This window comes from Staurois parvus, unplaced genomic scaffold, assembly GCF_062004578.1.
Source record: "Staurois parvus isolate SC_StPar_1 unplaced genomic scaffold, SC_StPar_1.0 ptg001329l, whole genome shotgun sequence".
Lineage (NCBI taxonomy): Eukaryota > Metazoa > Chordata > Amphibia > Anura > Ranidae > Staurois > Staurois parvus.
Genome location: NW_028319125.1, coordinates 319451 through 345399, shown reverse-complemented (window position 1 = coordinate 345399; position 25949 = coordinate 319451). Strand labels below are relative to the sequence as shown.

Sequence of the window (25949 nt, the reverse complement as noted above, 5' to 3'; positions counted from 1 at the left end):
ACCCTGTTCTATGTTACATCCATTTTTAGGCTGTAAATCAAAATATGACCACAGTGGACAGTCTTTATTCAGTATATTTATTTATTCTTTTTTAAATTGTCTTAATGCCTGAGTGTGTTTTTGTTTTTTTTTTTCTCTCCTAGGGTGAGCGATGAAAAAGATGCCCGAGGTTATCTGCAAGCTTTGGCGTCCAAGATGACTGAAGAGCTGGAGACATTGAGAAGTTCCAGTCTGGGCTCTCGCACACTGGTAGGTGCTCTCCTCTCTTTCTGTCTATGAAGGACACTGACAATGGTTTACATGAGAAACTAACTCAGTGCTTTTCAAACACTTCTATTGCTTAAAAATCACTTGATGGCCTAAAAGTCTAAAGTATATCTGAAATAAAATGAAGAAAAGCACACTATATCATATTAAAAAAAACTCTAATGGTCTAATAGCCTTTATCAAGAAGATTTTTGTATGCCTTATTTTGTTTTAGTAAGTGGTCACGAGACCGATTTCCCCCCCCCCCCCATTCCCTTCCCTCTTTCCCAGGGGGCATGTCTACAGATTATGTGGAATACAGTGGGGAAAGCTGCTGTCAATCAGAGCAGGGTTGGGCAAGGGGGTAAGGCAATATAGCTAACTATTGGAGAGAACAGGCATACCGTCCATTGGTAAAGCGTCTTGTAGTATCAAGCAGAACGCTGAGAAACACAAACTTTTGCATTAAAGGATTTAGTACACATTGGGCGACAGTAGAGTCTACTTGCGGCACACCCACACTTCCATACACCTGTACCTGATTCATACATGCGGCTCACCTCATGTGGTGGGTGTGTTTTAGCCGTGGCTCACATTAATGCGGCCATGCGGGCCGCATTTTTCCCGGGCACAAGAGCCTTTTCATTTGAATGGACTCCCATGCCCCGTGACAGGCAGGAAAGAAGTCCCTACACTTCTTTGGAAACTGCAGCCCACAGGGGAACCTCTGTTCCCAGTGCGGTTGCGATTTCCAGTGCGGGCGGCGTGCCATTAGAGTTAATGGCACCTTCCCTTGGGTCTGCATTCTTCTGTGTGGGTGGTGCAGCCAGATTTGCATGTGGATCTGCAGTGGCACCACCCGCACATATGTGAACCTAGTCTTTGTGTATATAAAAATACATGTATTTAAATCAGATCATCCCTAAGTCCCCAAGTCACATATTTAATATAAGCCAAACAAGCCAAGTTTTTCTGTCTTTTCACAGTCAGCCAGACATCTCCTTTTTATTAATCTAGTTGCCTGCTTTTGAACCCTCTCTGAATCTCCTGTATCCAGTCCTGTAGATCCAATCAATGTGGTTATGTCCATTTCTGGTAACATACATTGTATTCTGATTGTTGCTGTAGCACGACATACCTTACCAGCACGGCCTGGCACCTTACAGTACAGATAGGCTGGTGAGTCTCCCGGTACTCTGCATCATTGTGGTGAAGGGTCACTCTGGTGATGGGAATTTTGAGATAATTCTGTAATAATCTTATTGACTTTTCTCTTCCTCCTCTTTGCATGTAAATGACAAATCATTTCTGGTATACAACTTTTATTTTAATGAAAAACATGTTCATACAAATCTGTAGGAGCACATGGTGTAGATTTTACAAAGCTGTCTGCATTTCAGTGATTAGAAATTACAGAGCAAAATCTGACAAGGATTGCATCATGTATTGGATTAAAAAAAAAATGGTACAAATAACAACCTCTTGTATGTATGAATGCCTCCTGTATCAGATGTCTGAATCTTGTAGACATAAATGTTTACCTTGTAAAGAGAAGCTGCCTCCAGTCTAAGTTTATACAGCTAAAGCGGGCCATTGATGACTTTTTTTTTTCATTTAGGCAGCAGGCTGGACAAAAATAAAAACAGTTTCCTCCATCCACACAGTCAAGGTGGAAAGAGAAATCCTTCCCGCTGAGAAATTGTATTGTGGCAGTGGGAACTCCTCTCTGTCAGAATACACTGATCAGCAGCCACAGGCTCTGATCAAGAAAAAATGAGCAACAAGCACGTTCAACAGAAGTCGTTCACTCAACTTCTGCCAAGTGGAAATGGCCACAAAATTCCATGTTCTTGGTCCCTGTCTGAATTTTGATTCGTCTATGGCTAGCTTAACATATTTGCATAGTTGCAGGCATCACAAGTTATCTTCTACTTTAAAGTGGTTTTAAAAGTAGAAGGTGTTTTACCTGAATGCATTCTCTCCATTACGGTACAAACACTTTCTGCCTGCAGCTCCCCTCCCAGCCACCCCTTATACTCACCTGAGCCTGATCTCGATCCAAGGATGTGCACCAGCGCAGAGGCTTTCTCTGCTCTCTCCCTCCTCATTGGCTCAGAGACAGCAGTCATTGGCTCCTGCTGTTGTCAATCACAGCCAGTGAGTAAGAAACGGGGCAGGGCCAAGCTATGCTCTGTGTGTAATGCACATGTGGAGCCGGCTTGGCAGCAAGCCCACACAAGTGCTCCATAGCAAGGCTATAGGCGCGCTCAGCAGGGGGTAGGAGCACTGGCAGGGGACCTGAGAAAAGGAGTTTTAGGGCTGCTCTGTGCAAAACCATTGCACAGAGCAGATAAGTATGACTTTTGTGAGTTTAACCACTTCCTGTCCGGACACTTTTACCCCCTTCCTGACCAGGGCAATTTTCAGCTTTCAGCGCTATCACATTTGAATGACAATTGCACGGTCATGCAACACTATATCCATATGATTTTTTACCATTTTTTTTGAGACAGATAAAGCTTTATTTTGGTGGTGTTGATTCACCGCTGGGATTTTAATTTTTTTTGCTATGTAAATGAAAAAGTCCAAAAATTTTGAAAAAAAATTCTTGGTTATAAACTAATTTGGCTTATTTTTTTTTTCACTAAAAAGATAACAATACATTTTGGTCAAGATTTATGATGAAATATTATTTGCAAAATTTTATTGCACAGAGCAAAACCATTGCACAGAGCAGATAAGTATGACTTTTGTTTAACCACTTCCAGTCCGGATACTTTTACCCCCTTCCTGACCAAAAATTTTGAAAAAAGTGTTTTTCTTATAAAATTTTGCAAAAAAACATTTCATCATAAATCTTAAACAAAATGTATTTTATCTTTTTAGTGAAAAAAAAAGCCAAATTAGTTTATAACCAAAAATTATCATTTTTAAACATTTGTTTTACATTTTTATTTTATTTTTTTTATATTTATTTATTTTACATACTGTCACCCTAGCAGTACAGTCTCACCATGGTGACACTGTACTACTTGTGGGGGGTGATGAAGATTTTTTTTTTACACTGATTGCTTTTACACCCATATAGGATATAGGAACTACTGAGTGAGCTGTGATTGGTCACAGCTTGTCACATGGTACAAGGCTGTTGTGAATAGCCTTGTACCATGTGACCTCTGTGATCATTCACAGATTTCACACGTAGTAAGCAATGATGTCACAAGTGACATCTTGCTTACTACTTTGCATGTGATCACTGATTGGCCAGTCAGTGACCACATCATCGGGATCTCGTACAGAGGTCCCGTCCGACGATCGGTGATCCACTTTGTCCGGAGGACACAGCGGGTACCGGATCGCGGTGCTGCGTGCTCCCAGGGAGCGCGCACAAGCAGGGTGCGGGGAGGCCGTTTATAAACGGCCACCCGACCCTGCAGTGCCACCATCTGGCCGTTTATATATACAGCAGCCGGATGGGAGGTAGTTAAAGAGATAAAATAGGTTTAGAATCACTTAAAGTCCAGCTCCATTTTGGAAAATATAGAAAATCAGTGGCCCAGTGGGTGTAAAAGACAGCTCTTGCTGCAATATAACTTATACTTTTGCCACATACTCTCTGCTCCCTAATTACGCTCATATAGGTAACAGAATAAAATATTTTTCATGATAGCAATCCTTTAAATAAGCAATATGTATTGTACAATAAATAAGCCCATAACAAATCGATGGTTGTATCTCACTGATCTGATTTACTCTGGGGTGCGGCTTGTCCTCATTGCTTTTCAAACTCTAACTAATGTGCCTGCTAATGAACACTTAGACTGTCATGGCAACTTTTGTTACAGCTGTTTGTGCTGTTTTGTTAACTGTCCAAAACTTTTCTCCAGGATCCCCTGTGGAAGGTCCGACGTAGCCAAAAACTGGACATGTCAGCGCGGCTGGAGCTGCAGTCGGCGCTGGACGCTGAAATACGAGCCAAACAGATGGTGCAGGAAGAGCTTCGGAAAGCAAAAGATACCAACATCACATTCGAGAAGTAATATTTGTTTTATATTGCTGTCATTAATTCTGAGATCCCAGCTAGTTTGTAATTCCCAGATGTCTGCAATCTGTATGTTTTTGTTTGTCAAGAGATCATTAATCTATGTTCCTTCTGGGAACTAGTGGCATACACCCAGGGGTGGACTGACAACTCATGGGGCCCCCGGGCAATAGGAGATCATGGGGCCCCTGTGTCCTTGTCTAAACTCAAAAAAGCCTATGAAAAAGGTACCAGGGGCATCTCATGGGGCCCCCTACTGACCCCGGGCCCTCGGGCAGTGCCCGAGTTTCCAAATGGTCAGTCCGCCCCTGCATACACCTGTATGTTCTTCTAGATTTATGACTACACCAACTCTAAATTCAAGAAGTCTCTCACTAAGTTTTGGGAAGCGACATGTTTCTCAGTCATGTCATGCGGGAACTTGCTTCATACACTTGTGTGTGCTTCTAGTTCTCTGACCACACCAACATTACATTTTGGAGGTCTCATGCGAACGATTGGGAATTGTGGTTTTCAATTATGATGTGCAGCCACAATGATCACATGAGGTTTGTTTACAAACAAGGCTAAGGGCTCGTTCACACTTGACTTATTTCTAACTCTTGTCAAATGCCCCTATAGCATTTGCAGGCGTTAGACAGGCATTTGGGAAACGTTTTTAACGCTCCCCAAACGCCCTATGCGCAGTTTTGAGGAGTTTGATAGGCGTTAAAACCGTACCACCAATGCCTATAATGAAGTTAAATGGTCTTAACGCTTCGCAAATGCCTGCCAGGCATTTGAGGAGCGGCACCATAGACTTGAATGGGAGGCTTCAACTCCTCCTGACTCAACATAAGGCGTCAGTTTTGCTGCAACACTAACGCTTCAGTGTGAACAGCACTGTGTGCTGCCATGTGCAGAATTTTCATAGGTGTTTGAGAAGCGTTAAAACCGCTTCCCAAATGCCTGTCTGACACCTGCTGACAAAGCTAGTGTGAACGTAGCCTAATGGCTTCAGCTGCCAGTGTGCCTGTCTCTGTACTCACTTTGCTGCAGCTGACCCTGTGCGTTAGAGTGTGTATAAAAAAAAAAAATGTTATCTTATAATAAAATTTAAAAAATGAACAGCGTATTTTTTAAAACAAGTACCAAATAAAAGGCAAGTATGTCCTTTAAAACATTGAAAACATTATTTTGGTAGTCAAATTTAGTAGTTATTGTCGAGTTATCTGATACATACTGACCCAGCTAACTGACATCATGGTTTCAATGAACTCTGTTCAAGAACGGACCATGGACAATCTGACTGTACTGTACAACCACCACCCCCCGGAGCTGCTGCTCTTTTCCTGGTGGGTGATTAGCTTTCACTGCTCCTACAGCCATGGTGTAGTGGTCTGCGGATTTGAAATCCCCGCTTTTCTTCCACTTCTTTCTGTAGGGCTTCCGGGATGGATCAGAGCGATTCCAATTGGGCAATTGGGTCACGTTCCAGCAGTGACCAGTCGGGATTGCTTTTATCCATCCTGAAAGCCCTACAGAGAGAAGGGGAAAAAGAGTGGGGATTATAAATCCCCCAGACCACTAAGCCTTGGCTGCATGGACAGTGACAGATAATTACCTACGAAGGTAATTGCAGTGCAGACGGGGGAGGGGTAGGTTTAGGGTGTGTTTTCCTGCTTTTTATATATATATCTATATATCTATATATATATATATATATATATATATATATGAAAAGGTAAGCTTACACTTTAACGATCTGATCAATTTCCTAAAGGATAACCAAAGCAACACTTTTTTTTCTAAGTTCTGGAGAGCGTGGAGATGGACTAGAACATTTGTCTTTTTTATTGCTGTCTGTGCCCCTGTTAAGGAGCATCACCTTCTCTGTTTGTCCTGTTTACTATTATCATTGAAAGTAGAAGAAATGAAAAGAAGAGGAAGGCGCCTCTAAGTGCCGTATAGACTATTGGTGAACAATATATAAATTGCACTTGCAAGATAAATAGTTAAAAAGACTCATCCTGTGGTGTATTAAGGTCCAGGTGAGACATCCAGCAGCAGCTCTGTCTATAGGATTAGGAAGTAAGACCTAGGATGTGTCTGTGTATCAAAATGAGGCTTGGAGAGCAGAGTCGGATGTAGGAGGTGAAGGGGGCGGTAACGCATTTTGGAGCACGCTCAGTAGGCTTTTTCCTGCTCCCTCAGTGTTACTGCATCCATCCATCCTTGATATCCATCTTGCACCTTTATCCTACAGCTACAGAGGCTGGGCTTCAACAAGCACGCCCTATATAATATATATTTAAAGTAGAAGAAATTCCCAAATTTTGGATTGCCCCCAGAAAAGTAATAGAGGGGAAATCTTCCAATGGGGGACACAAGTTCTGGTGACCTGGAGGACCCCAAGGAATTCCCTTAATTTGCAGGGATTCCCTCTCAATTCCCGTTTGGCTATGGGACAGGAAGTGAAGGGAAATCTCCGCAATGGGACGCAGGTGGCCAAATAAAAATCTGATGGGTTATAACCCTTGCTCTATCCAAACTGAACAAAAAAAAAGTTTTGCCCTATAGTTCTATTTTAAGTTCAGGCCATTGCACTACATAGTTGTTGATAGATATAAAGGAGATTTCACAATCAGATTGCTATGCATGTGGTCAGGTTAGTCTGCTCCCTCACAAGGTTTAACCTCTAAACATGTTTTTTTTTGGGGGGGGGATTGCAGTAGGTCTTGTATCTAAAGAAAAGATGTATAAGGGGCTCTTGTTTTCATTATTGTTGTGTATTTTTACTGCAGCAAACTGAAAGAAGCAGATGCTAAAAACAAAGAACTAATAGAAGAAATGGAAAGCTTGAAGAAAAAGCTGGAGGAGAAGTTCAAAGACAACAGCGGTTAGTAGTTGTGTGGCGGTGTTGATGGCAGGGGCATATGCCTGTGTACAATTGGACTTTGCTTGGGTAATGGGCAGAAGTATCGCCACCATTCATACATGAGACTGTTGAGGTCTCACAGGCCAGTCCAACTCTAGCTTTGAAAAAAAAAACCCAATGGAAAGCTGGGGTCTTTAAGTTTAATTTCATATATTCCCTTCCTCCCTGAAGCTGGGATTTAAAGCTGAAATCCAGGCAGACTGCCGAATACACAGTTAAAATGGATATTTAGGTGCTGTCTTACCTTTTTGTTTGTCATTCCAAACTTGATATTTACACAGCTCTGTCTACTTGTAAAGCCAGCTTGGACTAGAATAACTCTTCTCAGCTGCAGTAAAGCAGCACTGTAGTTCACCACCCTGGCCCCCAGCCTGTGATTGGACTGTGCAGGAGCAGCAACAGACTGATGAACTCATCTCTCTGCTCACTCCTCCTGTTGTAAAGACAAAGAAATACCCAACACAGAGTGACAACTGTGGGGGCATATAACAGGTTCCTATGTGCCACATCCTATGATGACTAGTATAATTATTATTATTATTATTATACAGGATTTATATAGCGCCAAAAGGTTTGCTCAGCTCTGTACATTATAGTGGGGGACAGTACATGAGACAATACAGTAACAATACAATACACGAGGGGTTCGAGGGCCCTGCTCTTTCGAGCTTACAATCTAGGATCATGAACCAAAGGGGAAAAGACAGCGCCAATTGCGGACTTTAAAGGCACTGCAACAAAAATTCATTAAAATCACTATGTCTTTTGATACCCCGTAAGGGTATCAAAAGACATAGATCAGATGTCAGTACAATTACTGACATCTGATCTATGTCTTTTGATACCCTTACTGGGACACGGTAAAGCTGTATCAATTTTAAACTATTATATGAATTGACGAGTTTTGTAATCTACATAGAATGCCCCACCCTTGCATTCTTAGCGGAATAACCTTTATGCATTGTTATGTAATAGTCTACATTCAAATAATAAAGTGATTTTAATTAATTTTTGTTGTAGTGCCTTTAAAGTCCGCAATTTGGCCCTGTTTTTTTCCCTTTTGGTTCATTATATCACTCCTCCTGTTGGGCATGTTCCTTATCAGTACATGCATGTGCATGCAGAACTCCAGGCAAACTACTAAATACATCGGTAAAATGGATATTTAGTAGCTGTCTTACCTTTTAGTGGATTTGTATTTGTCATTCCAGTCCTCAAATTGACACAGCCCCCATCACATTGTAAAAGCAGCCTGGTAAACTGACTCTTCTCAGCGTCAGTTATACAACACAGCTAGGTCACCACCCTGCACACAGCCTGTAACTGGACAATGCGGGAGCAGCAAACAGACTGATGAGCTCATTTCTCTCCTCCTGTTAGCGTGTTCCTCATCAGTGCATGCTGATTTGCACAGGACTAAAGAAGTTGAACTCTGGTAACTACTCTAGCTATATTTCTTTTACAAAGAATTTTATTATAGAATAGGTAACAGCAGAGAATCAGTCAAAAACCGATACATTGACCGACAGGAATGAAACATACAAGGGATTCGATGAGTAATACAGAATATGTACTGATGAAAAGACATGAAAATAAACTGCGTACACAAGTGCCGTGTATATATAATAAAAAAAAAAATGGGAAAAACACAATAAATTGCAAAAATGATAGACATTTAGAGACCAATAACATAAACTCTAAGGAAAAATTGTCACTGTATCAGCATACAAAGGCGAGAAAGACAGAAAATGGAGCCTCTCTGAGTACAGATAGGTACTCCACACGCAGGGCTCCCAAAGTACTATATTTCAAATACATACATCTATTTGATAGATATACAATTGCATTCATTGGTGTTTTTGATATCTGCCTGAGGTTAAACTTTAATTCAGTTTTTGAATGCAAGGAGTTTAGATGACAGGGCTGTTGTAAGGGGAGTAGGAAGAGAATACACCTTCTGGTTATTCAGCTCAGCAAGATGCAAACACCAATTTTTATTTTTAAAACATTTGATTAGATTTTTTTTTGTCTGTTTCCTCTTAGGGCTCAAACTGACAGATTTCCAGGATTCCATATTTGATTACTTTAACACATCCCCCCTGCCGCATGACCTGAGAGTAAGTATTTAACAGTCTTCAGTTTCACAGAATCATGTTCCATATTGTTGCTTCAGCTCACATTTAAAGCATTCAGTTTTGAGACGTTCAGATTTCAGTTTTGACTGCTATTATTCTTTAGTATTCAAGTGAGACTGATAATGGTAGTTGTATATTTGCATGGGTGCAACCATCATTTTGCTGTAAGAATACTGGTCTTCTGCTTAGTTGCGCAGCAAAACAATTGCATTTTTCTCCCCTTATTTTTTGCAGCTTTACAGACTAACTTCAGTAGGCTTTTCATGCTTACTAGATGGTTTCTCCTCTAAATAGTTTTTTTGCATCCGTTTTTTTCAGTAGGCATGCTGATAACCTTGCATGGAATACAGATAACCGCTAAAAAGAGCATCTGTAAATTAAATTAAACTGGAAAGGCCACGTGTCATGTTAAACACATAGGTACCCTACTCCTATTCCTTGCCCCTCCAATGTTTCACTATTGGTCTTTGAGACCACCCACTACAGTAGTCGGCCAATAGGAAAGCTGGACTGAACACTAATTTTGTTGAGGTTTATATTGTAGAGTGCCCCAGGTATAGGTACACAGCGGCATTTTACATGCTTGCTTTTGATAATATCCTGTGTGATAATATCCATGTGTGCCATGGCCACATTTATCTCTATGGGCAGAGCCATACTTGGCAGGGCTGCTGGAGGCAGCCATGAGTACTGCTAGAGCTATGCTTTTACTATAATCGTCTTTAGCAGTCAGTAAGAAAATGTCTGTTGGAAAACAATCAAAAAATTTCTCTCTCGTCCATTGAGGGACACAGAAAGTCTTTAAAGCCGAACTACACTGTATTTCAGCACCACAAACAAAATGCATTATTTAATTTATTTTTAACATTCATGTTTCACTATTGGTCTTTGAGGCCACCCACTACAGTAGTCGGCCAATAGGAAAGCACATGACTGGCAGGACTGAACACTAATTTTTTAAATAAAGTTCAGGTTCGTATTGTAGAGTGCCGCAGGTATAAGTACACAGCGGCATGTTACATGCTTTGAAGGAGAACTCTACCGTTCGGTACAAGTTGCCGTTTAATGAATTTAGTGAATGACTATCCCCCCACTGATTGCAGCCCACCTGGTCTGATATTTGCACTTGTCCTCAATCCAGTGATATTAACTGTGCAGCCTCGCTGAGCGCCATACAGCCTTGATTTTGAAAATATCCTCAATGTGTCCCCTTCAACCTGTGCATGTGTGCCATGGCCACATTTATCTCTATGGGCAGAGCCATACTTGGCAGGGCTGCTGGAGGCAGCCATGAGTACTGCTAGAGCTATGCTTTTACTATAATCTTCTTTAGCAGTCAGTAAGAAAATGTCTGTTGGAAAACAATCAGAAAATTTCTCTCTCATCCATTGAGGGACACAGAAAGTCTTTAAAGCAGAACTACACTGTATTTGAGCACCACAAACAAAATGCGCTATTTAATTTATTTTTAACATTCAAAGTAAACTCTTTCATCCGTCCATGTCTTCATGCTTTATTTTTCTGAGAAATAAATTTGAAAAACACCCCTAGTATTTCTGGCTGTGGCCGTCTTGAGTAAGGGCAGGTGATTCATGTAGCATTTACGTCTTGAAATCCATCTGCCCTTAGCGCAAACATGCTGGCAGGAGGGTGTGCTTAGCTGAGTAAACTCCTGCTGAAGACTCCTGAGTTGTATGGCATCATTTGCCTAGGCATGGAAACTAGAAAGTAACTAAAGAAATGTAAAAAAAAAAAAAAAAAAAAGTTTAAAGCATGTAAATATGACTTTCCTATCTATTTACTAATGCCAGCTGCTTAAGGATTACAAATAGTCAATGTTGATTGAGAGCGTGAAGTTCCACCTTTGAGGTTGTATTGCTGCTTACAGAAGGATAGGACACTGGCAAACACAAAAACTGCAGCCCAGCCCAAGAGAACCCTCCTACTATTAGCATGCTAATTTTTTGCTAGTGTCCTGGAAGGATGGACATCTTTTCTTTTTTTCCCAGCACTGCTGTGTTCAATTTATTTTTTTTCTAGCATCTTTTTGTTTGTATGTTTTCAAGTCTCTTCTCTGCATCACTGCTGAAGCTTTGTCTCTTTGATTGTAAGGTCATCCTCAGTCTGATATTTGTAGTACTGCATGCGGACTCCACTAGACTGGATGTTGTGGGGATAGCCTGGAAGTAACCTTCAGGTTCTAGGTTCTGCGTGGATGCCTTGCAGACTCTATTCTTGTAGCACAGATCAGTTTCCAGGTCCAGAGCTGCTGGCATTTGCATCATCACTTGCCTTGTCTCTTAAGACTGTTAGTAGGCCAGTCAGGCCAAAAATCAGGAGCTACCTCACTTAGGTTGATGAGTTCCTTGTTAAGGAGTTAATGATGTCGGATTCAGTTTTGACAGCATCCATTGGATGGAGTGTCACATGTGCTAGATGTTTTTCCTACCATATAGTGTCCAGGAAGCATCTCCCAGCTGCTACTCCTGCTTGCAAAGAGCCACATGAAACTTTGGATTCAATCTGTTCCTGCTGTTCTACCCAAAGTCTAGTACTCAGTCTGCCAAATCCTCATGAAGATACGCCCCTACTTTCTAGAGTGTTTAACCTTTGTGGGTGGGTGCTTGGACAGCTTGCATCTCAAATGCTTGGGTAGAGGACATGGTATCCCAGGGCTACAAACTTGAAACCCTGCCCCCTCCTTGGTTTCTTGCCTCCAGCTTTCCTGTGTCACCGTACAGAAGTTCAGAATACCTTCATTGAGTCCACAGATTACACAGGAATCTACCAAATCTGTCATCAGATCTATTCAACAGGGAGACCTTTGGGCTTTCCCACATATCCCTATTTTTCCAGCACATCAGCAATTCCTTTGCTTTGGTGTAGGGCACCTCCAATACCAGTTTGTAGCCCTGCCCTTGCACTTCTGTTCTGCATCTCAGATATTCACTAAGGTGCCCAGATTTGTTTTGGGACCTCTGTTGCAAATAGCAAATGGGGACCTTCTGGCCTCCAGGTTCAAAAACAAACTGGACACATTTGTCTCAATATACAGGAATATTCTAGTCAAAGCAGTGGATAAAATGGTGGCTCAATGGGGTCAGTACTCTCTAAGCTATTTATTTATTTCAGGTACTTATATAGTGCCGTCAATTTACGCAGCGCTTTACATATATATTGTACATTCACATCAGTCCCTAACCCTCAAGGGGTGTACAATCTAAGGTCCCTAACTCACATTCATACATATTTGGGACAATTTAGACAGGATCCAATTAACCTACCAGCATGGCTTTGGAGTGTGGAAAGAAACCGGAGTACCCGGAGGAAACCCACGCAGGCACAGGGAGAACATGCAAACTCCAGGCAGGTGGTGCCGTGGCTGGGATTCGAACCAAGGACCCCAGTACTGCCAGGCGGAAGTGCTAACCATTTAGCCACTGTGATGCCCATCTATGCCCTTCTTTTCCTGAAACTACTTAATTTACTTTGCAAGGCCAAGATAGAAAACATTCTGGTAATGATCCTTGCTCTGGACTGGCCCAGGTAGATGTGGTAAGCCAAATGGTAAGGCTCCTAGCAGACTCTCTGGGAGCTCTAGAGCAGCGTTTTTCAACCACTGTGCCGCGGCACACTAGTGTGCCGTGAGATATTGTCTGGTGTGCCGTGGGAAAAATTGCAATTTCATCCGTAACATGTGGCCTCGGCTCACAAATAGACCAATCATTAGAACAGCAATGGGCAAACTACGGCCCGCGGGCCGTATACGGCGCGGCGGACCTTTTAATCCGGCCCGCGGAGCGTGATACTGTCAGGATGATCTGTCCCCCTCGACGTATCTGCGCATGTGCCGGAGATCGCCGATCGGCTGCTAATGCCTGAAACTGGCACATGCGCAGATACGTCGAGGGGGACAGATCCTCATAGGAGACAGATTTTCATGCTACACCGGAACGGCGAGAGGAACGCGCGGAGCAAAGGTAAGTGAATTGACACAGGGGGGGCTTGGGGACTTAATATGGGGGATGAATTAATATGGGGGATGAATTACTATGGGGGATGAATTACTATATGGGGGATGAAGTACTAGGGAGGATGAATTACTATGGGGGATGAATTACTATAGGGGGGATGAATTACTATATGGGGGATGAATTACTATAGGGGGGATGAATTACTATAGGGGGGGTGAATTACTATAGGGGGGGTGAATTACTATATGGGGGATGAATTACTATATGGGGGATGAATTACTATATGGGGGATGAATTACTATATGGGGGATGAATTACTATATGGGGGATGAATTACTATGGGGGATGAATTACTATGGGGGATGAATTACTATATGGGGGATTGGGGGATGAATTACTATGGGGGATGAATTACTATGGGGGATGAATTACTATATGGGGGATGAATTACTATGGGGGATGAATTACTATATGGGGGATGAATTACTATATGGGGGATGAATTACTATGGGGGATGAATTACTATATGGGGGATGAATTACTATGGGGGATAAATTACTATATGGGGGATGAATTACTATATGGGGGATGAATTACTATATGGGGGATTAATTACTATGGGGGATGAATTACTATATGGGGGATTAATTACTATGGGGGATGAATTACTATATGGGGGATTAATTACTATGCTTACTATGGGGGAATATTACTATACTTACTATGGATGACACATACACATCATTCATCTACTCTTGGTCCGGCCCCCGGGTCCAATATATGAACCCATTGCGGCCCTCAAGTCAAAAAGTTTTTCAATACATTTTTTTAACATTTTCTAATGGTGGTGTGCCTCGTGATTTTTTTCATGAAAAAAGTGTGCCTTTGCACAAAAAAGGTTGAAAAACACTGCTATAGAGGATCTTCTGTCTCAAGGACTAATTTGCCAAACTTTCGGGCTTTAACAACATGGCTATTGAAGCCCAGGTTCTGAAAGATGAGTGAATATTTTGAGTCTGTAATTCCTATGATGCCATAAGCTAGGAAGTCTGCTTCTCACCCGGTCTACCATTGGATATGGGAGGCATACTTCACTTTGTATTGAGTTTCCACCTTGAGAGTTTCACTGGTGGATCCTCTACATCCAGCAGTTGGGACCGGATTAGTGTTTGGTTATCTGCACCCAGATTTGTTTTCTGCCCTTTTTGTTTTGTTTTAGAGGCAGCTGGCCACTCACTCTTAAAGATCTTTGTATAGGGGGTCTCTTTTGGAGCTCCCCCTGTTTTTTGCCTTTGTGACTCCATGGGAACCTGAATCTGATTTTGTCTGCATTTAAAAACCACCCTTTGAACCTTTTAGAAATATCCCTCTTTATTCTCACCCACAAGGTGAGCCATCACCTCTGCAAGGTTAATGTCTTAACTGGTATTCTTATTTTGCTGAAACTGGTTTAGCTTAGGGACAAGAAGGGCTGGAGGCCTGTTCAAGGTAGAAACTACCTCGCGCATGAAGTTCCCAGGACATTCCCTGTTTTTCCCTCTCTGGCTCCAGTTCGCCAAAGGAAATATCCCCCCGTTGTCTTGTTGTGGTTTGGGCAGTGAGAGTCTCTCTCTCTCAATCACTGCTTCTTGCAGAAAGACTTATTCCTAGTTTGCCATTCTAGATGACCCCTAAAGGGGACATTGGCATTTCGTTCCACCATCTCTAGGTGGCTCAGGCAGGCAACCATCCAAATTTATAATCTCAAGGATCCATCTTTTTCCTGTCAAGATGCATTCTAATAGACCTGTCTTGGGCTTTTCTGGATTAAGTAACTGCTTTCTCAGATCAGAGAGGCTGCCACCTGGTCTTCTGTTCACACTTTCTATAGATTCTACCTGGTAGCTGTTTCGGCGTAATGGAATGCCAACTTTGGGTATTGGGTTCTTTGGACAACTCATTGAGCTGCAGATGGTTTCTAGTTCCCTGAAGCTTCTTGAACCTGTTAGCATTTGTTTGCAATGTTGTCCATTCTTTAGTTGTACTTCTTTTGTGAGTCCCAAAGGTGAAAAATGGTTTCCCTCAATGAATGAGAGAGAAAATAGGAATTTTTACTCACTGTATCCTCTTCGAGTCCATTAAGGGGGATAGTTCCTACCCCCACTGTGTGATATCTATGATCGTTCTCTTAATACTGCTTTGCTACAAAACCAAGGCAAGCTCATAGCAGAAGGGGTTATCCTGGCCTGGCCTACAGTTTTTTTTTCCTTTTTTCGCCAGTGTCCAGTCTTCCTGTAGGCATCGGTATGACCCGAGGGATAAAGATTTCTGTGTCCCTCAATTGGCACCAAGAAAATACATTTATGGTGACTACAAAAAAAAATAACTGTCATTGCACTGTTTTGTTTGAGCTTCAGGATCTCAATTATTTTTTTATTTTGTCAATATATTAAAGCATCCATTACATTAGCATTGTGTATGATCAGTTGTGAGAAGCTGACATGTATCACAAAGTTCAGGCTCTTTATGTTCCTCACTAGCAATGTCCTGGAGCTGTAGCTTCTAGATATCCATCTAAGTATTTATACAGCTTTAATTCTGTCCTGTTTTGGGGTTTTAGCAAGGACTGGCCAGCCAGCCAATTCATAACTATTTTCTGTGCCCATTACTCTGAAAATTCTGAATTTCTGGGTACATAGTGCTGATTTTTGTGTCCCTCATGTTTGTCACCACAAGGAACCAATGTCTACCTCGTCCACGTCCTCTCTCCTAGCCTATTGGGAAGATGTAAGTCTATTCACAGCTTTTGTGACCATCTTAAAATCGGGCACTTTTAACCTAGTCACCACCTACTAGTCTATAACCCTACAACTTACGGGCCTGTATTTAATAAAGCAAAGTGCAGAGTGCTGTAACTCAGCAGCCAATCAGAAATCACCCTTTTTTGTTTTGAGTATGATTAAATCTTGGTCTGCAATAGGTGGATCCTCACTTGTGTGACTGCACGGTTTCCCAGATATTGGTTGTTTTCTATGATATTAACTGCATGCCATGCTCTAGGAGCTACCGGTATATGCCACTAACCTAACTGCATCATGTTTATATACCGATAGACTGCTTTCATAGTCTCCCTCCGTGACCCCAATGGTTGTAGTACAGATCCTTATCTGACCATCAAGAGTGCAAGCATCCCATTAAGATGTTTACCTCCAAAATGGGTGCAGTGGTCCACAGCAGGCTGCTTGTCATTGCTGTAAGCTGTCGTGTCAGTTAAGCTGGCCGTACCTGAGTTGATTCTCAGAAGAATAATTAAGTGATCAAACGGCATTTTATTAATGTATTTTCTTGCTATTTGCAGTAAATCATTTGAAAACACTATTTATGATCACCTTTTAGGCCCCAGTCACACTTGTGAATGGGGCTGGTGCCAATGCGGGAGACCCAGCAGGTGTTCCCAGCAATTAGCTGATGGTAGTAGCCCCATTGAAAGCAGCTAATCATGGCTACCTATTATTATTATTCAGGATTTATATAGCACCAACAGTTTGCTCTGTGCTTTTCAACATAACGGGAGACTATACAGCAACATTATAGTTCAATACAAGAGGGTTAGGAGGGCCCTGCTCCTTGGAGCTTACAATCTGGGAGGGAGGGGCTAGTTGTACAAAAGGTAGTAACTGTGGGGGATGGACTGTTAGGAGTAGAAGATTCCATTATTAGCTGAGGGCTAATAGGCTTCCCTGAAGAGATACGTTTTCAGAGATCGCCTAAAAGTGAGCAGATTAGGCAATAGTCTGATAAATTGGGGTAGAGAGTTCCAGAGGATAGGGGAAGCTCTGGAGAAGTCCTGGAGACGAGCATGGGAGGAGGAGACAAGGGAGCTAGAGAGTAGGAGGTCTTGCGAGGAGCGGAGAGTACGGTTTGGGTGATATTTGGAGACAAGATTGGTGATGTAATTAGGGGCAGAGTTATAAATGGCTTTATATGTTAATGTTTTGAATTTTATTTGTTGGGTAAGGGGAAGCCAGTGGAGGATTGGCTGAGAGGGTTGGAGGATACTGAGTGGAAGCCAGTGGAGGGATTGGCAGAGAGGGATGGAGGACACTGAATGGAGACCAGTGGAGGGATTGGCAGAGAGGGATGGAGGACACTGAATGGAGACCAGTGGAGGGATTGGCAGACAGGGATGGAGGACACTGAGTGGAAGCCAGTGGAGGGATTGGCAGAGAGGGATGGAGGATACTGAGTGGAGACCAGTGGAGGGATTGGCAGGGAGGGATGGAGGACACTGAGTGGAGGCCAGTGGAGGGATTAGCAGAGAGGGATGGAGGACACTGAGTGGAGGCCAGTGGAGGGATTGGCAGAGAGGGATGGAGGACACTGAGTGGAGGCCAGTGGAGGGATTGGCAGAGAGGGGTGGCAGATACAGAATGGTTAATAAGGTGGATGAGTCTGGCAGTAGCATTCATGATAGACTGAAGAGGGGATAGCCTGTGATGAGGTAGGCCAATGAGGAGGGAGTTACAATAGTCAAGGCGAGAGATAACAAGGGAGTGAATAAGTTGCTTAGTAGTTTCCGAGGTTAAAATCACTCATGGATTGATTACCTGCGATCATTGGCCCTGGATGCAGACAGTTGCCGCCCATGGCTTATTGCCAGGAACCCCTGCTGTGTCTCCCACATATAATCGGTAAAGGCCCCATGCACAAGTGTGAAGGGGGCATTATGATCAGCTAGATATTGAGTGATCGACAGGATTTTCTAGCTCGCCCAGTCACGCTTTGGTCAATTTGAGTTGGGATGAAATTGATCCTTGGCTACCCAAGACAAAAGAGCACTTCTAAATTTTTAAAGCAGCAGTCACGTTTTTTAAAAAATTGGCAAAACTGGAACTTTTGTTGTGTCATCAGCTTAAGAAATCTTTCACACAGAGAATGTTTTCACTCTTGATGGTGCCATGCACTAGAAGGGAACTCGGCTATGAAATATGTGGACCAGAAATAATGTGTTTGTTTTCCTTCACTCCCCTTTGAAGCCAGGCCCAGCTTATACAAGTGGTTTGCATTCTTTGCCTTCACAGCCTGGGTTACTGCATCCATTTGCTCTTTGTGCTGTTATTAAATAGTGGCCGTTGTCCTTCACTAATGTTAATATTAGTTGTCTTTTGTATCTTTTAACTTTATCTTCGTTTAAAATTTACAACTCCAGCAAATGTTTCATCCTGTACTGTCCTTAAAACTTTTAACCTTTTCAATTGTCCAAGCAAGCCTTAGGGCATGACACTTTGTATTCCTGCATCTGTGCACCGTATCACCAGAACCGCACGGTGCACCCATGGTATGCTGGGTGACGTTTCATTAGTGCAGTGAAGGCACTGTGTAGTGAAGACAGATGGTTAAAGATATGTGCAATGGATGAGAAGGGCCTTCATGTACATGTAGTACGGAATGACGCCCGCATCCCACCCCAGCAAGGTATACATACCCATCCACGCTGCCTCTCCTTGCTCACCGAACTTCCAGTTGCTCTAGTGGCATTGGTATTGTAGTCTCCCCCATATGTCAGTGCTTGGACCTGAACAGCCGGTTGCCTAGACTTGTAAGGTCTCCAGCCAGGTAAAGTGACACCAACCAGCACTGGAGCTTACTCGGGGCAGACTCATTCAGGGGGAGGCGAGACGCATAGGTCGCTTAGTATACCTTGGTAGGTTAGTGGACTTTCAGAAGCCCTTGTCACTCTGCTCTAAATGGGCCGGCAGCAATTTATTTAACGATGCCTCTCATCCACCCTTTAAACGCACACCATCTAATGATAAATACATTCAGAAGTGTTGCTATTTCAATGGCTGCAGTCCTGTTCTCTAGTGTTGTAGCTCTGTTGATCATTTCTCTTTTTTGTTGCAGTCAAGTATGATCAGTGATCAGGAGGTCTCCACACCCAAACCTGATATCTCACCATCCCTTTCTGTCCCTACAGTGTCAGACCAACAGGAGGTAGGATTTTGTGCTTGTGTGTTGGGTATTGTTTGAAGATGAAGCAGGTCTTTGCTGCTTTGTCTGCATAACGTATGTACTAAAGAGACAGATTCTGCATTGTTTTTGGCAGTTTTCCATCATTCCCTGGGAGTACATCCTCAAAGGAGATGTAGGGCCGAAGCTCTTTTGGTCCTACTTCTTCTGTAGATCGCAGAAGTGCATTTTGTTTTGCGCTCCTGTAACTCGTTTTCAGCTTTAGCCCGCTGTGTCACAGTGCCGGTCCAGGCTCTGCAAGGATCCCAACCATATTGTCAGGTTCTGCCCAGATACCTAACCAGCAGCTGGCTCAGCCTCCCAGCATGCTACTGAGAGGCTGAGCTGGCCACTCCCATCCACTGCACAGTCCAGCACTCCAGTGAGTACTGGAGGGTCAGAAGAGAGAGCCAGGGACTGACAGTCACCGCTTTCTGCTCAGTGAAGACCGAGAGTTGTGCGATCAGCGGTCTTTGATTGCTCAGCTCTCCGCCTTAGAGGCTGCGGAGGACAAATGCATCTTCAGACTGATGCTGTATCCACCTAGGTGAGTTTTTTTGTTTTAATCCTGTATTTCTCTTTTAAACCAACCCGGTTGTTGTGCTCATTCAGTGTAAATGAGTTTACAGTTATACCCCATTTGTAGCAGAATATACTTACCTTGCTTTTGCTTCCCCTCTGATAACTGGGGAACCGGGGAGGACTGACAACTCATGGGGCCCCCGGGCAATAGGGGATCATGGGTCCCCTGTGTCCTTGACCACACTCAAATCACACCTGAAAAAGCCTATAAAAGGTACCAGGGGCATTTCATGGGGCACTTTCTGACCCCGGGCCCTCGGGCAGTGTCCGAGTGCTCGAATGGTCAGTCCGCCCCTGCTGGGGAAGTGGGAGCCAAAGGAAATATCTGGCACCTCCAGATATCGAGGAGCATGTGACTTTACAAGATTTCCATCACATCCTGAGATCAAGTGATAACTACAATTTTGGGATTTCCCCTCGCTTTCTGTTGCGGTGACAGTGCTCACCATAAACAGGCTGAATCTCCTTAAAGCGGAACTTAACTGTATCTGAGCATCACAAACTGAAAACGCTATTTAATTCATTTTTAGTATTTATAGCAAACTTATCCATCCATGTTTCCATGATTTATTTTGTTGAGAAATCACCACCCTAGCATTTCTAGCTGCAGATATCTTGAGTAAGTGCAGATGATTTATGAAACATTTACTTCCTGGAATTCATCTGCCCTTAGCTCATGCATTCAGGCAGGATGGTGTGCTCAGTTGAGAAATCCCCTCCTCCCTTCCACCAGATGAAAAAAAAATGCCCATGAAGGCTCCTGGGATGTATGAAATAATTTTGGCCTAGGTCAGAAACCAGGAAGCAACTGACAAAATAAAAAAAAAAAGTTTAAAACAAATATAAATCACTTCCTATCTATTATTATTATTATTATTATTCAGGATTTATATTGCGCCAACAGTTTGCTCAGCGCTTTACAATATAACGGGAGACAATACAGTTCAATACAAGAGGGATTTGAGGGATCTATTTACTAACACTAGCAGCATACGGGTTAACATTAGTTAATATTGGTTGAGAAAGTTTAGTTCCGCTTTAACAAGAACACGGCAAATAAAACCTGACAGACTCTAACCCTTCCCCTTGCTATCTTAAACTAGCCAAAAAAAGTTTTGGCTTTAGCTATGCTTTAATGGTCAAAAGTGCTCTGACAAACGACTTAAATCCCAGGTATTTTCCAGTTTTTTTCTCCCATTAGCTGTATGTCCCAGTCATATCTTGATATTAATATTAACATTCTTTAACTTTGGCTGAACAGCATTGTAATCTGTGTTTCTCTTTGTGTAGGAATCTGTACGGACTCAAACCTGCACCCCTCCTGCTCCCTCTCCAACTTTTACACCAATTTCCATTTCTATTCCAAAGGTAAGTGGTGTTCAGAAGAGTCACTGTTGGATGCATTTACTATTGAAAGATAAATATCCATCTGGGGACCTTCCTATCAGTATAACAATGACCAGACTTCAGATGCTGAATGAGGTTTTTTCTGTCCTGCTGAGCAATGATAGGGATTGCATGAAAAAGAGTTGACATCCTTTAATTGCTAAACCTGCATCCCCATAGTCTATAATAGGTTCCCCATCTCTCTTTTTTATCTTTCAATGTTGTGCATATTCTTTAACTGCTTTAACAAAATGCTGCAGGAGGACACGTCAGCTCTGACTATGGACACTCTGTTTCTACATCTGGCGGTTAAAGCAGTATTAAACCCAAAAGCAAACATTTATTATATTGCAGCTTACCAATTCTTAGATGTGGTGGCTGCAATTTTTTCTTTTTTAGGCGTTCTTTCCTTTTTTTTTTTTTTTTTTTTTTTTTTTCAGCTAGTGATTTGGCTAGTAAGTCTGCTGTTTTTCAATGGAACAGGCTGCCCTGCAGATGTAGCAGTTAGAGGGTTGAGACAAACCATTTAACACTGACAGGGCTGCGATCAATTGTCAACTTTTATTTATTTATGTAAAACGTTTATCACAAAAAGGAAAAAACTGTACCAGGAAATTTTGAATACGCGTTAGCTGGAGTTCAGCTTTAATTTGTTAGTGTATCTAAATGTGCTAGATCATCTAATACTCCCTTCCCCCCAGATTAACAATGCTGTTGTCCAAAGGTGCCCCCTGTGCTTCTTCATCCAGAGGGCAGGCACTCTTAATAATATAAGAGGTGTGTTACTGGCCAGATCACCAGGTGAACACAGAGGGGAAAAGCCTAAAAAAAGAAAACAAATGCAGCCACCACATTTAAGGATTGGTAAGCTGCAATATATTACATTTTTGGTTTTGAATTTAATAGCGCTTTAACTCACTAGCAATTTTAGTAGCAGGATAAAAATGTGACATTTGCCATTATTGCAGCTAGCTGTATATTGTCTGGGTTATCATCCCACCCCTGAGTGGGAGGAGTTTGTACAATATCATGTGACCTCATCATTTGTTATATTAAGACTGTTAATGCAACATCTAAGATTGTCTCTGAGAAAGAGGGGATTGCCTCTCGAAACGTGTCAGTCATCTGGAGGGCCCTTTCTCGTATGGGATCTTATTTGGTGACTGGTCCTTTGGACCTTATATGTTTTTTTTTACCACAGTTGTTTTTGAGTATTAGTGGTGCACTGAAATTAAACTTCAGAATACATGTGGTCGAAAACCGAAACCGAAATGTCTGTGTATGTGGGGGACTCCTATTTTTTTTTATTTTTTTTTATGTATATTTGTATTTATTTTTTTTTAACTTATGATTTTATTGCTATCACATAGGGGACCAATAGTCCCCTATGTGATAGCATATGAGTAACAGGTCCTCTTTGTAGGGGGGGAGGGTATGGGGGGCAGTGTGTGCAAGGAGGGGGGCAGGAGAGGAGCGGTGTATACAGAGAGGGAGCAGTGTATACAGTGAGGGAGCAGTGTATACAGAGAGGCTCCCTCACTGGCTGTCACTATATGTCGGTGCCGGTTTTTAAATGCAATTGCTGGCTTTTTTTTTTTTTTCTTTGCTATAGCTCACAGAATTAGCTGTCTTTCCCCAAAGCTAAAGAAAACTTTGTTTCTTTTATCTCAGACAATAAAGTAAAAGGAAACTTTGTTTCTTTTAGCTCGGGGGAAAGTGACAGTTAATTTTGTCAGCTATAGTGAAGAAGAAAAAAAAAATCCGGTAATTAGATTTAAAGACCGGCACTGACCTATACTGACAGCCAGTCACTGTATACACTGCTCCTCCCCTGCCTTTCTCAGTCGCCGGTCGCATGCACACACACCAGCAAAATGCCGATAGGGCTATTTTCAGCCGATATGTTTTGGTGGCCGAAATTTCGGTTCATCCCTAGTAAGTATATATCTACTTTGGAATAAATCAAGTTGTTTCTCAGGTAATGCGCTAGGCTGGTGCGCCCTCTTTCCCTTTGTTTTACACTTAGGAGGATCAGGGCTGCTATCCTATCCTAGGGTGACAATGCTGTTTTTGCATATTACCCTAGAACAGAAAGTGTTACTGGCAGGATCATCAGGTGAAAATAAAGGGGGGAGATAAACGTTACAAAATAAATTGTACGCAGGCACATGTGAGGACTGCTAAGCTGCAATAAATGACATTTTTGTGCTAGAGTTTAGATAATGCTTTAAGAAACGCGGTGGTAGCAGCACTATCCTTTACTTATCAGTGCACTAAAATATCTTGTTGTAGTCAGCTGATTTGAAAGTACAGATCTTCTGTGGTGTGCCATAAAAATGTTCTCACCCAGTGTCAGGAGACCAGTAACTTCCATTCTTTCACAATAGAGGTGCTTGTGTGTCCAGCCCGACTTCCCGTCCCGTTGTAGAGTCAGCACTGTTCTGTCCGGGAAGCAGGAAGTTGTACATAATTGTGTCCCTGCTCATGTCAGGCCACAGCTTTTTCTTGGTTTCTCACGAGCTATAATAAACTTTGGCGGCTTTCAGTGATTTAACTGATAATGTGTGCAAAGAAGTTTTATTACAAACATAGAGACTCTGTTACCAGGGATAAAACCACAGGTTCACTTTAAAGAGACCATCACTGGGTCAAGGTGGCAAGGTGCTGGTTTGACGTGCCTGCAGATACCCACAGGGGCTCCTATATCTTCTTGTCCAAATCTGCAAGTGTGAATGGCAGACACCCAGATTTGCTAACAGGCATTGTTGTTTTTGGCATTCACTGCAGGAGATAGTTGAGATTAGCTAAATAGAGATTTGCTACTTCAAACCTGCAGATTTGTCCAAGACGGGAATATTTGGGGGCTGCTGCAAGTATCCGCAGGCCCTTTAACCACTTCCCGTCTGGCTGGTTGTATATAAAAGGCCGGACGGTGGCAATGCAGGGTCAGGTGGCCGTTTATAAATGGCCCCCCTGCCCCCTGCTTGTGTGCACTCCCTGGTGCCCGCTGTGTCCTCTGGACACAGTGGAACACTGATCGTCGTACGGGACCTCTGTGCAAGGTCCCGATCATGCGATCACTGTTCGGCCAATCAGTGATCACATGCAGAGTAGTAAGCAAGATGTCACTTCTGACATCATTGCTTACTACGTGTGAAATCTGTGAATGATCACAGAGGTCACATGGTACAAGGCTATTCACAACAGCCTTGTACCATGTGACAAGCTGTGACCAATCACAGCTCACACAGTATTTCTCAATGGCTGCAAGAATGCAGCCAGAGAGGAGAAATGATTGCTTTTACAGCCTTTATGTGGGTGTAAAAGCAATCAGTGTAACAAAAAAGAAAAACTTAATCTCCCCCCACAAGTAGTACAGTGTCACCATGGTGACAGTATGTAAAAAAAACAAAAATGTAAAAAAAAATTATAATTTTTGGTTATAAACTAATTTGGGTTATTTTTTTTTTTACTAAGAAGATAACTGAATACATTTGGCCAAGATTTATGATGAAATATTATTTATTTGCAAAATTTCTTAAGAAAAACACTCAAATCAAATATTTTTGGACTTTTTCATTTATATAGCAAAAAAAAAAATAAAAATCCCAGCGGTGAATAAATACCACCAAAATAAAGCTTTATCTGTCTCAAAAAAAAATGCTAAAAAATTCATATGGGTACAGTGTTGCATGACCGCGCAATTGTTATTCAAAGTGTGATAGCGCTGAAAGCTGAAAATTGGCCTGGACAGGAAGGGGGTGAAAGTGTCCGGACTGGAAGTGGTTAAACCTGCAGCCGTTTGTCTCCTCCCAGCTTTGTCTCATGCTCTCCTGAACCTTATTATTGATCTACAATTTTTTGTCTTTCTGTCGGTCATATTTGTGCAGATGCAAAAACAACAGGTTCACTTAAATACTATAATTATGTATATGGTATGTTTTTTATTTTTTTTTCTTTCCAGCCCAAGGCTCATCAGCTAGCGATAAAGTCTTTCACAAGCCCCACTCAATGTTCTCACTGTACATCACTCATGGTCGGGCTAGTACGGCAAGGCTACTCCTGTGAAGGTTTGTGTCTTCGTCATCGAAATCCATATAATTTTGAGCATCTCAGAAGTGTCGCTGTGTCTGTGATAGGTTATAAATTATTGCTAGTATTGTTCTGTACTTGCATATTTTTTGTTCATTAACTTTGTGGTGGTTCCTATAATCACTGCTTCTCCTCCCGTCTTAACCTGCAGCCTCTACCACAAAATATAGCCAAGTCTCTGACCTTGCAGTGTAGTTAGGTTGTCCAGCTTGGCCAAGGTCCTGCTTCTTACCCTGCTGATTGGTGCACACGGTATCTCTCCCAGTCTGTGTCCTACTATGTAGAAGACTACAGGAAGTTAAAATAAAGATGGATTTCATGCTGTATTTAAAATACATTTAAGGGTTTTATTTTTAATATGCATAACTGGGTTAAAGTGGTTGTAAAGGCTGTTTTTTTACCTTCATGCTTTTTCTGCATGAAGGTAAAAAAACCTTCTGTTTGCAACTCCCCTCCCAGTCACTTCCAATACAGTGATGTGCATGAGAGCCTCAGCTCTCCGGGGACTCTTCTTCCTTCCTCATTGGCCAATAGAGCAGCAGGGGCCATTGGCTCCCGCTGCTGTCAATCACAGCCAGTGAAGAAAG

At 42.4% G+C, this 25949-nt stretch overlaps 1 protein-coding gene across 7 annotated transcripts in view; it reads left to right on the top strand.

The window, feature by feature from the left end:
• CDC42BPB (CDC42 binding protein kinase beta) overlaps positions 1–25949 on the top strand; it is a 219580-nt gene that overhangs the window by 152536 nt on the left and 41095 nt on the right. For 4 of the 7 annotated variants that reach the window (XM_089661353.1, XM_089661350.1, XM_089661352.1 and 1 more), the window contains exons 18-25: positions 144–249; positions 4134–4282; positions 7072–7166; positions 9249–9322; positions 16030–16080; positions 19198–19287; positions 21175–21252; positions 25235–25340. In XM_089661353.1, the coding sequence (XP_089517479.1) occupies positions 144–249; positions 4134–4282; positions 7072–7166; positions 9249–9322; positions 16030–16080; positions 19198–19287; positions 21175–21252; positions 25235–25340 (749 nt within the window). The remainder of the gene's footprint in view (positions 1–143; positions 250–4133; positions 4283–7071; positions 7167–9248; positions 9323–16029; positions 16081–19197; positions 19288–21174; positions 21253–25234; positions 25341–25949) is intronic. The other 3 variants (XM_089661355.1, XM_089661354.1, XM_089661351.1) reach the window with 1 other exon arrangement.